Below are 17,002 nucleotides of genomic sequence, written 5' to 3' on the forward strand. Positions count from 1 at the left end.
TTTCCATAGGACAGTGACTCCAATATGGAAATCAGCTTCCAAATATGATGAAAATAAGTATGACGCAAATTAGAACTTTTTTTTTTAATTAAAATTGACAATCAAGCTATGTAGAAGAAGATTTCTCAGAAAAACAGTAACTTGGGTTGATAGGGGAAAGACAAAAATAGAAAATATAGAGGTTTAAAGAAATAATAAGAACTTATGTGAAAATAAGACTAGAAAACAATGTAATAGAACAAAAGGATAAATAACAAAATAGGGTATAGAAGTGGATTTGTTGTTATATGTAATTTCATAGCTTGTAACTATGGTCTTTTGTTAATGTCATTTATTGTAGTTTTTGTTATTTTGTGAGATGGGTTGTGTATTATGTTTATAACGTGAAAACAATAATATAATAATCAATAATAAATAATCTAATAATATCAATATGGACAGCTTCCAAATGTGGTAAAGAGCTGATTATTTATTTAATTTCATATATTGGTTAGCATCATCACTTTGTAAAATATAAAAGGACTCTCTCCCTCACAGGAGCTTATTTTTGAAACGAAGATAGAAAGACAAAAAACGGGGTGGAGAAGCTGTGGCCTCCAGATATATTGGGCTGCAGCTCCTAAGTCCTGATTCTTTCCCATGGTGGCTGGAACTGATGGGAACTGGAGTTTGTAATACCTGGAGGGCCACACGTCGCAGGCTATGAGTACTAAAGTGTTTCTGTAGAGACTGAAAGCAACCATGCCATTCTGTTGGGAGGTGTGCATCATGGTGTGTGTGGGTGGGGGGGGGAGACGTGATTCACACCAGGTGGACCCCTCAGAATGCACCTGGTCGCCATTCCTCCCACTGTGGGTGAAAGGGACAAATGTGCCCCTCCAGGCTTTTGCTGTGACACTGGCTTCTCCTGAGGCCACCACTGTGGCAAAGGAAAAGGCAAGTGCACCCTTTTGGCTGCTGCCACCCCCCAGAACCACCACCACACACACCAGATGACACCAGTTGTGTGGATGCCAATGCTGGTACACAGTGGTATTTCTCACACACATATGAATCGGGGACAAGCAACAGTCCGCCTGCGTCGCCGGGCAGACCGTTTTGCCGCTAACGGCGGGACTACAAGCCCAGAGTGCTCTGGGGCTTGCCCGGCTCCTTATTGGGTGCGCGGGGTGGAAGGGGTGGCCCTTCCGCTCCGCAATGCTCTGGGAGACGGTTTCGTGGTGTGGGGCTTCTGGTCCTCCAAGGCTGCCCATTGGTGGGCTGGGCCTTGGAGGCGGGGCCCCGCACAGCACAGCAGGGAGGGAAGGGCCTAGGCCTATATAAGGCAGTTGCTTGCCCTTTCCCTCAGTCGGTTGCTTGGCTTCGAGCAGAGCAGAGCAAGCTGTGGAAGGGAGCAAGTCTTGGTGCTTCTCCCGCCCGCCCACTGCTGTTGTTAGGTGTTGTTAGGTGGTTTTTAGTCACAACTTGGCGGCAGCATAGGCCAGGATCTGCACGTTGTGGTACCAGGGCTATGGAGCTCTGGTTTGGGAGTGAATAGGTACCCAGGGGCGAATAGGGCAGGTGTTTGGCCATTGCGGGGGCCAGAACACAGGAGCGCCTCCCGGTGACTAGGGGCTTTGTGAATTGGTGAACGCAAGACAAGGTTTGCGGTCAAGTTGTGTTCCTTAGCCCCTAGGTCATCCCAAGCACCAGGTGGGTGCCCGGTTTGGATAATCAGGTTACATCGGGTGATTTGATTGCACAGATCCTGACCTTATGCTTTGTGCCAACCCTACCAATTGTTTGCAAATAAAGTTGTGGCCTTACTCCAACATGTTGTACTGTGGTTATTTGACAGCAACATCTGAGGCAATGTATCTTTTGCTCCTTAAATGACCACAGTAGTCACTGGTATGTCTGCTGTAACATATGGCCTATGTGTCACATGCATAGCTTTCATCCAATACATGTGTCCTTTCATTATTCAGATGTGTTGAATTCTCTTGCATACTTCCTGCAGGTTGTATTTTGCATTTATTCATTTTATGTCTAGGACCACTTGCCCATAGTGTCTATTACTGAAAGAGTACCACCATTGAGGGGGAACAAATGTTGGTTTTTTATTGAAAGATAGCAGAGTTACGACAGTGAGTGACTACATTACCTCGCTTAATGTTTTCAAAAGGACTTTAATGGAAAATCCCCACTGCTAACAGCAGCAGTTCATGCAATTAGCAGTACCTTTTTCAATACTATATATCACCCTGGACCATATACCTGCAGACATTCAGGATTACATGTTTACACCAAAAGAAGAAGCATGTGTGCGTGCAAACTGATCCACATGGTCATATCAAGAAATGGTTGCATGATTTTTACCATAGAACCAAAAATGCCTGAGTATTAGATGTCAGTAGTTGAGAGAGAGAGAGAGAGAGAGGATAAAATAATGGTAGCCTTCAAGAAGTGACAGTAAGGTGATTAGGTTGCTGAAATTCTGTCCACTTCCTCACGTCTTTTGTCAAGTATCCAACACGTCAAACTTTTCTCCATTATTATAAGATCTAGAATGTGCTGTGTATATCTGAAAAGAAAATTAAAGCAGAGATGCACGGTGTATACAATTTTCTGCCAGATACCAGATTTTGCACTTCCATTGGCAACCCATCATGTGGACTGTTAGCAAAGTCACATGCATGCTGTCCTGCCCTTTGTTTGCATTATGGGAGCAGCTGAAAGCCACTGCCATTGGCAAATTCTTAGAATTCATAGCATGTAAAACTATGCAGATTTGCAATTATGGTAGTACAATTTGAATATAGATTTTCTTCCCCCTCCCTCCCTCTCTGAATTGCCTTTGTTATAAGCTCATGGACGTCTGTCAAGTGCAGAAATGGTGTGGTGCTTGTCAAGTGATCATCTCCTGGGGGAAACAGTTGGGTTTCTCTAGTTACAGGGAATCCCAGCTGTCATGTGGGATTCCATCTGTGAATACTCATTTTTATTTTCCATTCAGTACTTCATTTCCTTTCTCCACCCCCCACCCCACACTCTCTGGTAGTTTGGCAGCAAGCTATTCATGCATTCTGCATTCTGGAGTGTTTTTCTTTTGTAAAATGACAACAGTAACAACAACAATACAGTAACAACAACAGTAACAGTAATGGGAAAGGAAGAGATGTTAATATATGTTTTATTTTCACATTGCAATGATATAGAATCTCATAGGAGTGTTGAATCTTGTGCTGAGACAGACTGAGGGAAAGAATCTGATCATCATATAGCAGAAGTGTGATTCAGGACTCTGGTCTGGTTCTTGAAAACAGCAGTTTATTGTACTAAAGTTACCTATTCCATTTTAATCAAGGGCAAAAGGTCTGTATCTGTCATGTCTCTGTTACAGCAATTCTTTCACGGATATTCTGTTCTGAAGTACTGTATATTCTCAAGAGAGAGAGAGAGAGTTAAAAAAATACTGGATGCTAGAATACCCCAAATTAAAACTTTGAGCATTGTTCATAGTAATATATTTGTCTGCTTATTTGTTTCAATTACCAGCTCGAGACTGTCTTCTCTTCTTGCTCTTTAAGCACTTGGGTCTGTAGTTGCTGTATTTTTCAAAAACAGTGGATTTAGGCAATAACGAATTTACAGTATACAGTAACATACGAACACACAAACTCATTACCTCCAACAGCCATTTGGGCATCCTTATATGACAGAGAAGATTAACAATAAGAATGTCCCTATCAAGGAAATGTTTGAGTTTGTTGAGTGAATGTTCCTTTCCTACACTTTACACTGTGTAGACACCTTCATACAAGTTACTTATTTTAGAGCAGTGCTGAATAAATACTCCAGAGAAATAAGTTTTAAAACATAATTATGATTGTACCTATTACTTATTACTAATGCTATAACAGAATAACACAGCTCTGCCTTTGAATACATGATCCTACTTGTTAGGTTTAGATGTGTGATTCCTTCTTTGGTGCTGTTTAGGGCTGATTTAAATGTAATGACAGTAATTTGGAAGTGGTCTGGAAGGGAAAGTGTGTCTGTGATCGAGTTGCACATTTAATCACATTTAATTTGGGTTGTTTTCTCATAACAAAGGTGACACTAACAAAAGTTCATCTGGACTCAGATGCAGTGGATCATAATAATCCAAGATATGAGCAAGCCCAATCCCACCACATGCAGCTGTTTTGTTTTTGTTTTTTGCTCCCTTTGTATGAATGAGCAAACAAGCCAAGAAGTCTTTCATAACTCTTGATCACAATTACATTCAAACTGCGAGACTATAATTAATGGTTTTCAAACAAATCTGAGTATGAAGCCATGGTTTAAAGTAGACTTTTTTTACCTGCCATGTTTGGAAACAGTTATGTACAGTTTCCCAGTTCGGATGTAATGGTGAACAAGATGTTTTGGCTTGGTTATTCATGGGAAACCAGATAAGATGCCCTAGAATCAAGGTGCTGGCTGAGTTGTTCTGGGATGTGTGGTCCAGATAAGTAATTTTTGCAAACTCTTTAGAAAACGCTTGTTAAAGGAACACATTTGGCAAGCACACAGAGAAGAGCTATGTGTATGGCACAGGGCCCATCCATACACAGTGAGCCCTTGGTATCCACTGGGGGTTGGCACCAGGACCCACTGCAAATATCAAAATCCATAGATCCTCAATTCCCATTAAATACAATGGTGTCCCTTATATAAAATGTTAAAATCATGGCTTGTTTTTAAGAATTTATATATTTTTGGAATATTTTCAAACCATGGATACTGGAATCAGTGGATAAGGAATATGTGGATATGGAGGACTGACTGTATTGGCTTATTATGCTGAATAATGATGGTCAATGAGTATCTGTTGTTATTTAACTGTGGTTAGTTGAATATTCAAACAGAAGTTTCTGATCATTTTCTCATGCTCTGCTATGGCAGAGATGAAGATGAGAGGGTGGAGTATTTAAGTCTAAGTCTCACTAAGTTTACTCCCTTAGAGCTAAACTGTGATTTTATGTTACATCTGAATACAGCCAATGTATGATGTTCCCCATTTACTTCAAGTATTGAAATCACTGGAAGGAAAAATATAATTACTATAATACAGTTTGCTTTCAAATGTTTCTGAATGTTTCTGAAGGACTCGAGTCATCTGAAAAAGACTTACTTTATTTCTGTAGGGATGAAAGTAAAAAGATAATATTTTCCTTTTTTTAAACTCAACGTTGTTTTAATATTACAGTTTGTTTAATTGTGTTTTAACAGTGTTATCTGTACATCTTTTTAATTCTGATGTGAGCCACCTGGAAACACAGATACTGGAACTAATGCAAGGTATAAGTCACATAAACAAATAAACAAAGTTTTCCTTTTCTTGACATGCTAACACTTCAGGGTGTTTGTCTATGTCATGTTATGCTTTTGATGTATACCTTCTTTTTGGACCAATTTATACAGTTATTGCATACCATAGTTAGATCTCTTCCTCTATCATTTCAAGTTGCATATGTAAGTAATAGGTAATTCATTACTTACATGTTTTAAAATGCCACATATTTAGAATAACACCAGTGTAGCCTTCTTCCTGACATGTGATTTTTTTCAATATACAGTGACACCATTTTTCCTATGGATGCATTCAAGTCTCCCTTGCTTTTGAAATGCTACAATGCTGGAAAGTTTTACTGCTTCATTCTGTTCCATATATAAAGTGTTATGAGTTTATTATATTCTAGAAAGATGTAAACCAATGCTGCAGATGTTTCTACACAATGTTATCTGAGACCACTGAATTATTAATTTAAAAAAAAGTTAAAGTTATTAATAATTATTTTCAGGGTAGAACAGTAAAAGAATTTTCAAGCTTTTTATTGGCCATTTTTGTCTCCATTAACCTTTTGACTTTTGAATAAACAGCACTTGAGGGTTACCTCACTTGTTTGTCCAGTTACTTGAAAGGTTAGCAAAAAGTGGATATCTGTTTGACCTCTTTTATCCTCCTTTGCAGATTCTAATTGTTCCCTAAGAGAGCAACTTTTGCCCTTGTTTGCCCTTGTCAAATCGGTCTGGTTGTAGTTTTTACACACAAAAAAAGAGGAGGTCTGAAAATGCCAAAGTACAGCCAGCTTAAAAATATTTAAGGCAACAGTTAGCACTACTAACAGATATTTCTGTTACATGATCTGTCATCAGTACTAAAATTCTAGTTTTGATACCCTGGATGAAAAGTCATAAATAGTTCTGGTTTATTAAAACATTAATAAAAAACAATATAAATTTATGTTTCTCAGTCATGCTCAAAATGGAGGACATTTTGACATGCCTATCAACACAACTCCAAGACCCAAATTCACAGCTACTAATTCATTGGGGACAGAAAAAGAGAGAGAAACAACAGCACATGCAAAGAAGCCTTGGAGCAATCTGAGCATTGGAGCATTCTCTGAGACCAGGGTTCAAATCCTGGCTGAGCCATGCAAACCCACTGGGTGATCTTGGTCAAGTCACACTCTCTCAGCCTCAGAGGATGGCAAGGGCAAACCCCCTCTGAAGAAATCTTGCCAAGAAAACCTCAGGATGAGGTTGCCATAAGTTGGAAATGACTTAGAGGCACACAAGAGCAACAGCCACAATATGAGAAGGTAGCTAAGGTCCAAAGTGCACAGCAGAAAGAATCCAGTTTGATTGCTTTAACTGGCCTGCTTGGGAATTCTGGGAACTGTAGTTCTGTGAGACACTGAGCCTTCTTTGTCTGAGAGTTCTGGTGCCACAATAAACTAAAAATCCCAGTGCTCCCTAGCACTAGTCTGAGGGCAGTTAAAGCAGTCTCCAACTGGATTGTTTCTGCAGTGTGTTTTGGACCTTGGCTTTATGTGCTATAGGAGTCTGAAATCCTTGCTGCTAGGAGTCAGTGTATATATACATATATACATATATATATAGTATGTTTTTTGTGTGTACACACACACACACACACACACACACACACACTGTGTGTGTGTGTGTGTGTACACACTTCTTAGGCTTCTTAGGTCCAAAACACACTGCAGAAATAATCCAGTTGGAGACCACTTTAACTGCCCTGGTTCATATAAAGAAATAAACAATGACAACAACAACAAAACGAACATTGAAAACAACAAACTACCAGCCCCAGAATTGTAGTTCCTGGGAACTGTAGTTTCTTGTAGCCCCAGATCTACCTCTGACAGAGAAGGCTTTGTTGAGATTCTCAGAATATCCGCATATTCCCTTTATCCTTACGCAATCAGGTAGCTCCCAGGATTCCCCAGCATTGAGCCAGGGCCGTTAAAGAGGGTCTCAAAGTGGATTTATTTCTGCAGTGTGCCCTGGACCTCCATTTGGGAATTACTCCTGGAGGGAAGGCTAGGATGGAGGAGGAGGAGGATGCATCCTGGAAAAGGAGGACCCACCTGGCCTGCCAGCAGCCCCAACTGCCTGCCCTTCTCGGCTGGGCTGAGAGCCCTCAGGCGGTGCTTCAGCTCTGCTATCAAGGCTCCCTTGGCAGCATGGAGGGAGGCAGACACCATTTTGCCTGGGCTCCCCTCCTCCCCAGCGCCTGCCCTGTCTTCCATGGCCAAAAGCAGGAGGAGGAGGAGAAGGTTCTTCCTTGTTATTGTTGTTTTTTGGGTGCGCCTCCAAGTCCTCCCAGCCTCTCTCCCATCTTCCTCTTGAAAAAATTAAATCTCGCACTGCGCTGCCACTGCCATGATTCGCGCCTATGGAGGGAAGGGGTGGGACTTCTGGGGTTTCTCTCTGGCTCTCTCTGGCCTCCTTGCAATGCCCCCCCCCCCAAATGTTGGCACCCTAGGTCACTGTCTAGCTTGCCTATATGGTAGAGCTGGCCCTGTCTCCAAGTCTTTTTTGACCCTAAAGTGAACCTACTATAAGGATTTGTGCATAAGTTTCTTCATAGGGGGCTTCCCATTGCCATCATCTGTGGCTGCAAGAATGTGACTTGCCCAAGGTCACCCAGTGGGTTTTTCTGCTAGAGTGGGAATTTAATCCTGATCTCCAGAGTTGTAGTCTAATACTCAAACTACTACACCATGCTGGCTCTTACACATATTTATTTCAGCATCCAGGATTGGGTACTATTAACACTATCTAACAGCATGACTCAGAACAATCAAAATAAAACACCAAATAACATTATACAAAACCATTTAAATCCTTGCCATCACCATCCATTAAGCCAGTGTAAATGATGAACTCCTAAAATGTACAGAAATTAAAAAGTAATGGAACATCACAAAATTTGAAACTGTTTTAAAACAGCATCAACAAATAAAAGTCCAGAACAATATATGATTTTTTTTGGGGGGGGGGGAATCAATTCTCATAGGTCTACCCGAAGCAAAAGAGTTTTACCTGCATGCAAAAAGGTGAGCGCCAGTCTAGTCTCTCTGGGAAGGGAGTTCCATTACCGATTCTGCTGAAATCAAACAAAGGTTTCAAAATGTGAAATAAGAGTTGTACTCCTGTTCTTGAGACTTGGGGGGGGGGGTGAGAGGGACCACATCAGCCTTACCCTTTCCATTGTGCCCCTTGTATTGTATTTTATAGTTTTAATTGATGATAGCTGTTCTGTATAGTGAATAAGGCATTAGGCAGACATATAAAAGTGTGTGTGTATGTGTTTTATATGTGTTCTTCACCTATAACTGTCTGTCTGGCAGCAGAGGAAAAATTCTTGGCCATTCTAAACCTTCCCAGCTTGAGTTTGGAGGATGTTGAGCTTATTCTTTTCAGCACAAAGAATACACATGATGTGGAAGTATGAACATGTCATGTAAATAGTAAAACGAACAAATAAACCACAGACCTAATACAGTAGCCTACTACTTTGCTGTCATTATAAGGGAATTCTATGTTACTGGATATAGATAGACCAGCACTGGAAATCAAAGAGCAGTAATGTTTAAATTGATCACCTAGGTATTTTTTTTCCTAGCACTTAGTACTGTATAATATTCCTTACATTTATAGTAGTGCATAATATTCCTTACATTTATGTTAGAAAGTACATGAGATGAGAGTAGATAAACTCTTTCTTGATATATGTGTACATTTTTGAGTGAGAGGGAGGATAGTATGAATATATTTCACCTAATTATTTTGGTATATGAACAGACACTGCCTGCATTTGGTTGTCTAAAGTCTTGATAATCCTTTTAAAAGAACAACTCATAACATAAAGATAAATCCAGCAGCAAATGTCACCATGTGTGTTGGCAATGACCAGCTAACCTTTACCACAATAAGATGAAAGAATAGCCCTTACTCCCATGATGTTGTGACATTACTCCTCAAACTTTATATTTCCTAACAGGCCAAATAGCAGAGAGAGATTTGATACATACCAAAAGTCAGTTCAGATTATTTTGGAACAGGCAGATTTTCCAAAGATAGGCACTATCCTTTAGGGAGGAGCAGTACATGTGTGCTCTTAGTTGAAAGTGAAAATGCAAACACAGCAAAGGGTTACCAGACTCAGTGCTTGGTATTCTGGGTCGGACCATAGTTTAACATTAATTTTTGGTATGTAAAAAAATCCACTTTTAATCCTTTGCGCTTCCAGTGGGATTGAGGAGCATCAATGTCTGAAGCCCTATTACATAATAGTATGGTCATTGCAGAGTTCGAAGATTTGAAAGGTTCATGTTAGTATAGAGTATTTGTTCATATAGAGTATTTTTTTCTGGTTTACTTTGTACACTTTACTGCCAGTTCAGTTTGTTTAAAAGACTATTTCTAATAGGAGAAGTAAAGCCCAGGAACACATCTGTTTTGTTAACATGGGCGCGTTACAGACACGCCTAAAGTATGTACCGTGTACGTACTAGGGTTGCCCGGGGATGTCTCTTCCAGACTCCCCCAACCCTAGTACGTACACAGTATGTACAAAATGGCGGTGCCCATTCTAAATGGGCACCGCCATTAGGACATCACAAACACGCCACCTCCAAATGGGGTGGCGCAGATGTGACATCCTTGCACCGTGTGAGGCGCCCTTTTTGCAGCGCAGCAAGGAGCTCCGAAACGGAGCTCCTTCTAGGATTTGCATCACTGGTGCAGCCTTTAGGCGGCTGCGCCAGTGATGCAAGGCAGAAAGGGGCCGAGTGGCCACCGTCGGGTGTCCTTGGAGCATGAAGCCCCAAGGACACCCCTTTCCCTGCAGCCTGGAAAGCAGTGGATCGGGGCCTCAGAGGCTGCCACTGTGGCAGCTGAGGCCCCAATCCAGCAGGGAAAGGGCCAGATACAGGCCACCCTAAACAAGCGGTCTGTAACGCGCCTGACTTATACCTGTATTCATTTCTCTTAAGAGAAACTTTCTCGCATCTCAGGCTTGTGTGCTCTCCCATTTCATCCCTTCTCCATACCTGAAACTGTGGTTAATCCTATATACTTACCATTTCTCTTCTAGAAACTCTTCTAGAACATGGCCATCTAACTTGAAAAACACACAAAAAACAATACTTATCATTTACTGAAACATGAGGCTTCACAAAGTATGGTTTGAATTTAGTTTGTTTTAGTAAACTATAGTTAATTATAATTAAAACTAACATGTTTGTCCAGGTTTTATTTTATTTTGTAAGCTAATTTAGACTCAAGCTTTAGGAAAAGGCAAGGCATAAATAAATCAATGCAATGTTATATTATACCAATGTTAAATTTCAGTTAGTTGGAAAATTAGAAACAAAATCCTCTGATTTCTACTTTGTGGACATGAGAGAAAGGACTGAAAAATCTAAGGCTTGCTTAAACCATGGCGTAACCAAGGTCAGCAGGTCGACAGTTCAAAATCTAAGTGCTGTGGGACAGAGTGAGCTCCCGTCACTAGTCCCAGGTTTTGCCAACCTAGCAGTTTGAAAGCATGCAAAAGTGCAAGTAGATAAATGGGTACCACTTCAGTGGAAAGATAACAGCGTTCCATGCAATAATACTGGCCACATGGCCACATGGCCACAGAGCCATCTCTGGCAACGCTGGCTCCCTCGGCTTAGTAACGGAGATGAGTACCACTCTCTACAGTCAGACTTGACAATCATATCAAAGGGGAAACCTTTACCTTTACTTGACTTTTACCATTATTTTATGTGTATGTGTGTGTGTGTTGGTTGTATGGAGAATATTCAATATAAGGTGCTTTCCCACGTACAGTATGAAGTGGTATAGACCACAAGAGGTGCTTAATGCAATTTCCCCACCTTGTACGTTGCTTACCTCCAAGTTCCACTTCCACTCCACAATATTGGGAAACAACTCTTGAAGGCAGCATATATAAGTAACTCCTTCCTTAATACACACTGCAGTGTTTCAACAGAGTCATCTGTACTCTAGGATCATTTGTATCAGGAAAGCAGTACTACAAAACATAATATTATGCCAGCATGATGGTCATAGTGGCTCACTATCTATACCTGTTTGCTAGTGCAGTAATCCCAGAAGACCTTCTATGTTTCTGGCTTCTGGGTCAGTCATGGAAATAGAGGATTTCTCTAAGAAAGGTTTGGAACTGCTAGAAAAAAGATTTTATCTACTATTGAAGGAGGAAAAACCCCTTGTGGAATATTACCTTGAGACCCTTTCATTGTACTCTTTACTCTCAGTCATAGTTTCATAATGTTTGATATATAGAACAAGGACTAGTGAATGATAAATGTCTAACCGGCATTTTACTACCACTGTAAAGAACATTGTTTGATAAAGCTTACTAAATTCCAGATCAGGTCATTCTTTGTATCTAGATTTACCAATGAAGTTAAGGGGGAAGAATTTAATTTTTTTTAAAAAAAAATACTCTTCATTGCAAAATGTGAAGCCTCTTGAATATTTTTTGTGTGGCAATAATATAATTCCCTTCTCCCTGTATTTTGTTAATAAGGGTAGGTGCTATGTTGCCCTTTATGTGTATGTGTGTGGATGTGTGGATTCATTCAAATTCATTCTGGCTGCTGCTTGTACTTTTTTTTTAGATTATGCAGTTGGGATCATTAGCATTATTATTTCAGCAACAGTAAAGCAGGACATCAGCAGTCATCTAGGAAAAAAAGGAGAAAGGGAAAAAATTACATTATCCATTCAGAATAATTTTCCACCTAATATAAATGTTCCCAAAGATAGGGCTTTGAAATGGATACTGATTCTTTAAATTCTTTCCTGTCTGTTTCAGGAAATAGTGAGATCCTGTTGATAATGAAGTACAATGTGTCTAAAGTTCACTTCTAAACACTTGGCTCTTTGCTGTGAAAGTCATCTGCATTCCCTTTATAATTCTAAGCCACCAGAGATATGCCTAATCTTGGAGATCTGATCCAGTGCTATCATTCAGAAAAATCCTTGATAATAATTCTGCCATTCAGATCTGTGAAAGCACTAAAGCTTTGTAGCTTGGGTCGTCTTCTACTTCCTCTACTACTTCTTCTTCTTCTTTTTAAGTCCCGGGTCTAGGGAATAAGGCCTTAGCTTATGGATTTGGAGATTTAGTTGTTTGCAAATAAAATCATTATTACTATTATTATTCAAGTTCTTAATCAACACAAGCAAATGGCATCTGTTTGTTATCATTCTTTTTCCAGAAGACAAAGGCTCCAGTCCCTATGGTGCTGACTGCTGGCCCCAAGTGGCTTCTGGATGTGACTTGGCAAGGAGTGGAAGACAACAAAAACAACTGCATTGTGTACAGCAAAGGTAAACAAAAGCTGCTTTTCCTTCCACTTTCTTTGGAAGGAATTAATACAAGGCTGGTGAAATGTGCCAATTGCAGCAAATGCAGGGTTCAAAATGCAAAATCAAGCCTGTGATTTCCTTTTAATGTATATAGTGGCTGTTTCTTCTTTATTTCTAAGTAAAGAAAGTGAACATGTTTTGTGCATGGTAGTATATATATTTTGCATTATATTGCATTATATAGTGCTATATACAACTGAGTATAAACCAAAAACACAGGGTTCCCTTTCAGTATTTAAGCTTTTAAAAGAGGGATAGATCTTAAGGCTTGGTGTGTTGCTTGATATAAAACCTTGCTGCCATTACAAGCTATTATCCAATTCAGCTGCCATTTAAATAATATATGCTAGGCTTCTCAGTCTTCGGTGATTTTTACAGCAGGTTTCAGATTCTTCTTCTCCCCACAAGCTTTCTGCATTGTATCACAACAGCATTTTCTGCAGTATATCAAAAATTTCCAGTAAATTTAAAAAACAAAACATGCCACACCTTAAGAGGAGATAGTGCCGACAGACGTCCAAAGCACTATGCCCTGTGACTAGAACCTGAAATAGTTACTTTTTAAGAATAAAACACACAAAAACCTACAATCAGAATCCAGCTGGGGATTCTGAGAACTGGAATCCAAAAAGTAAGTTTTCAAAGCTCTGCTTGTGACATGTGAGTAATCTGTGAAATCTGTGAAGGTTGTGATGAAGTACTGCATGGTTTCCTGAACTGCTATCTTAATAAATGTATTTGATTATTTATTTATTTTGAAACAGTAATTAGCAGAGGGTGTTTTTTTTTTAAAAAAATAAAGAATTATATGTATGTGTGTGTGTGTGTGTGTGTGTGTGTGTGTGTGTGTGTGTTTATGGATCATGCCAGCACTCTTTTGCTTGCAGACATGAACAACCTTGTGCTTAAAAAAAGATGTAATTGTGCTGATTGATATCTTGGTGTTGTATGGAATGCATAGATATTATTGCTGAAATTATTTGCGAGATGACAAGCTAAGATCCACCAGTGGGTCAGAAAACTATGATGTATGACTCTTCATGTGGCTTCCAGTGGATACACACCTAACACAAGGTTCTACTGAACTCCCATAAACTTCATAGGGATTTAAACCACCTAGCTTCCTTATTGTATTGTTATGTACCTTCAAGTTCATATTGACTTATGATGACCATATTGCAAGGTTTTCTTGGCAAGTTTTTTTTCCACAGGAAGTTTGCCACTTTTTTCCTCTAAGGCTGAGAGATCATGACTTGCCCACAGTCACTTAGTGGATTTTCATGGATGAGTAGGTATTTAAATGCTGGTCTCCCACAGTCTTAATCCAACATTCAGACCTGTTCACCATGCGGGTAGCATCCCCAGCCTTGGTGTTACATGGTGCAGAGCATGGTGGTGATGGCCTTCCCTGGCCCCTCTTCCTCACTCTGCTGTTCACCTGAACTGGGTGGCTGGGCAAGTGAGGCAGCAGAAGACACAAGACAGACCCTGTTTTCCGTGCTCCTAATGAGAGAGCCCAGGGTGGTGAAGCCTGGAGGGTTGCACTTGTCCCTCCTCTTCCCACTTTGCCTGCCCCCTTCCCACACACTGCTTGGTCAGACCCAGAAAGGGTTGCTGGGTGGCAGTGGCCTATCCAGACTTCTGTACATCCTCTACTGCTGCCTCACTTGCTTTCCCAGCTGCCACCACCCACAGCTGTCGGGAGTGCTGCCATGCAAGTGGGACAGTGGGAGGGAATGGAAGTGGTGCACAGTGCTCTTCCTTCTCCTCCACTGCTGCTGCTGCCTCGGCTTCCTGCTTGTGGAGAGAGCCAGGGCAGTGGAGAAGAGGGGGCAGGTGCAGCAGCAGTGCATCCCACAGCAGGAGAAGGGCCCAGCCAGGTGTCACCCTTCTCCTAAGGCTTCACTCAGTGTGGACCACAATCCCCCCCCCCCACACACAGTGATGCCACTGCACCATGCTACTCTAACTGTATAGATACAGATGGATTGACTGTATTTTGCAAGCCTTATGTTAATAACAGGGTCTCTTGGAGGTCTCTTATTCATGGGTTTGCTATAATTTTTGCATAATTGCATAGGATTGTTGTAATATCACTGCAATGTGTTTTGTTCAAAGAATATATAGCTGAGCTTCACAGTAAGGATGCTGTTGAGTATGATTTGGAGCAAAGGCAGTGTACATAGGTAGATAAAACACTGGGAATAATAGGAATGATTCAGTATCACGCCAGCAACCACCAGTGTTGGTTTGGTCAATAGCTGGATTCTCAATTTTAGAAGAAAAGGTGAAAAATTAAAATCCTTTGGTGCTGAAATTGTACTGCTGAACCATGATATTTGAATCCTCCATCAAGCCATTGTGGCTGTTATGCCCAAGGCCAAATTAAAGTGGTTAGAGTCGAGGAGCAATTTCAAAAATGGGTCAACTATTTTTGAGCTCCACAGATCTCTTCCTAGGGGCACTGCATTTTTGACCACCCTACAGTACAAGAACCAAGTGTGTGCACACATATACTGTATAAGTGAATTTGTATGGCACAGCATTTGTTCAGTTGCCCCACTAATCATCCAGCCTTGATTATGTCCCATCAATACAGGCTGTGTTGCATTTGTTTCCATCTCTCCCCACCACTCCATAGTATTTCTAATTAAGCTCAGGTTTCAAATGCTAAAAATCTCCACTCATAGTGCTTTATGACTGTTTCATATATTGCACAATTGTAGGGCAATTTATTTTAGGGTTGTTGTTTTTTAATTTCTTACCAAACAGGCCCACTGAGATGAAAGATTTGTTTGCTGAGGCAACCTTGTGACCATTTCTGCATACAAGCATCCAGGCAAATAAGTACCCATATCACTATATTAACATACAAAACACTAATCATAACATCAAAGGCTACTAAAACTTACTAGAAACAATTACAACTTGTTCCTATAATCATTGCAATTTGTACACTTATAAGAGGATTGCCTTTAAACTGCTACAAGCCTTTGAAAATTGAAACATTGAAAACAGGGAATTTGCATGTTTTAAAAAATGAGTAGTTACACATCAGGGTCTTATGCATTCTTCCTATTATAATTACAAAACACCAATAAATTAATTTTGTAACCTGAAAATACCTGATTTAGTTAAAGGGGAAAAAAGCCTAAAACTGAATGAATCTGCATCATTTTAAAGTTCACTGTGACTCATTGCTCTAGCAGCAGAAAACAACATAGTATTTTGATGTTAGTGTACAGTAATTTTTTCATGTGCATGAGAAATTGCAATTTATTTTGAAATGTATTATAAACTGTTTCTGTATAAACTTTTCTGCAACTATCCAAAATAGAACGTCAGCCCATAGATATTTTGGTAATAGAAATCCAGAGTATTTATAATTGAGACTTGTCTCTTCCAGTTTCCAACAATCCTTTTCAGTCAGCACTCCTTTTCAAATATTACTTGCATTACTCTTGGGCCCATACAGACAGGCCAAAATAAAGCTGCTTTGGGTCACCTTGGAGGTATGCTATTTAAATGATGCATGCATCCTAAGAGTCCAGAAGCCACACCAAAGCCATGCTCCAGTCCTCAGGACTGAAGTGTGGCTTTGGTCTGGCTTCTTAGGATGCATGCATCATTTAAACAACATACCTCCAAAGTGATCCAAAGCAGCTTTATTTTTGCCTGTCTGTACATCCACCTTCCTCTTGCTGTACTTATAATATCAGGGTCAGAGTCCATAGTCATCAAAGTCAACATTCACAAGTAGAGGCTTTGGACTATGTTGGGAGCTACCCAGCAGATTTTGAGCAAGTCTTGGAGAAAGAGGTCCAGTGGTGAACCTGTTATAGCCTAAATTAGGCCTATATCATAATAGGGGGACAGGCATTAGCTGAACACTCCATTCTAAATGCCTAGGTCCCATCCTTGGTTGAATTAGATTAATAGGGCCAGTGTGCTTCATATCCTCTTCCTATTCAACCTGTTTATTATATCTATGATTAAATAAGATTTGACAATGGGCTGAAGCAAACATCCTGGAAGGAACAGCCAGAGGTTGATCCAGCCTCAATAGTTCCAGGACCCTGGCGGCCTCACGGCATGCTCCTGAAGTAGGCTTCTGCCACAGTCCCAAATAGGCTGCTGGCAGCAGTGGGTTACATCTGCATCTGAAAAGTCCAGCTCCTGCCACTTTGGAGTGGCTTCAGAGGGGCTTCCGCCCACTTTGGGGACAATCATCATCTGAACGCCACACTCCCGAAGC

At 40.5% G+C, this 17,002-nt stretch overlaps 1 protein-coding gene across 1 annotated transcript in view; it reads left to right on the plus strand.

The window, feature by feature from the left end:
* Positions 1-17,002, plus strand: part of ZFPM2 (zinc finger protein, FOG family member 2) — a 432,038-nt gene that overhangs the window by 255,501 nt on the left and 159,535 nt on the right. The window contains exon 5 of the mRNA XM_042464632.1: positions 12,597-12,708. Within this exon, the coding sequence (XP_042320566.1) occupies positions 12,597-12,708 (112 nt within the window). The remainder of the gene's footprint in view (positions 1-12,596; positions 12,709-17,002) is intronic.

Source organism: Sceloporus undulatus, chromosome 4 (genome assembly GCF_019175285.1).
Source record: "Sceloporus undulatus isolate JIND9_A2432 ecotype Alabama chromosome 4, SceUnd_v1.1, whole genome shotgun sequence".
Lineage (NCBI taxonomy): Eukaryota > Metazoa > Chordata > Lepidosauria > Squamata > Phrynosomatidae > Sceloporus > Sceloporus undulatus.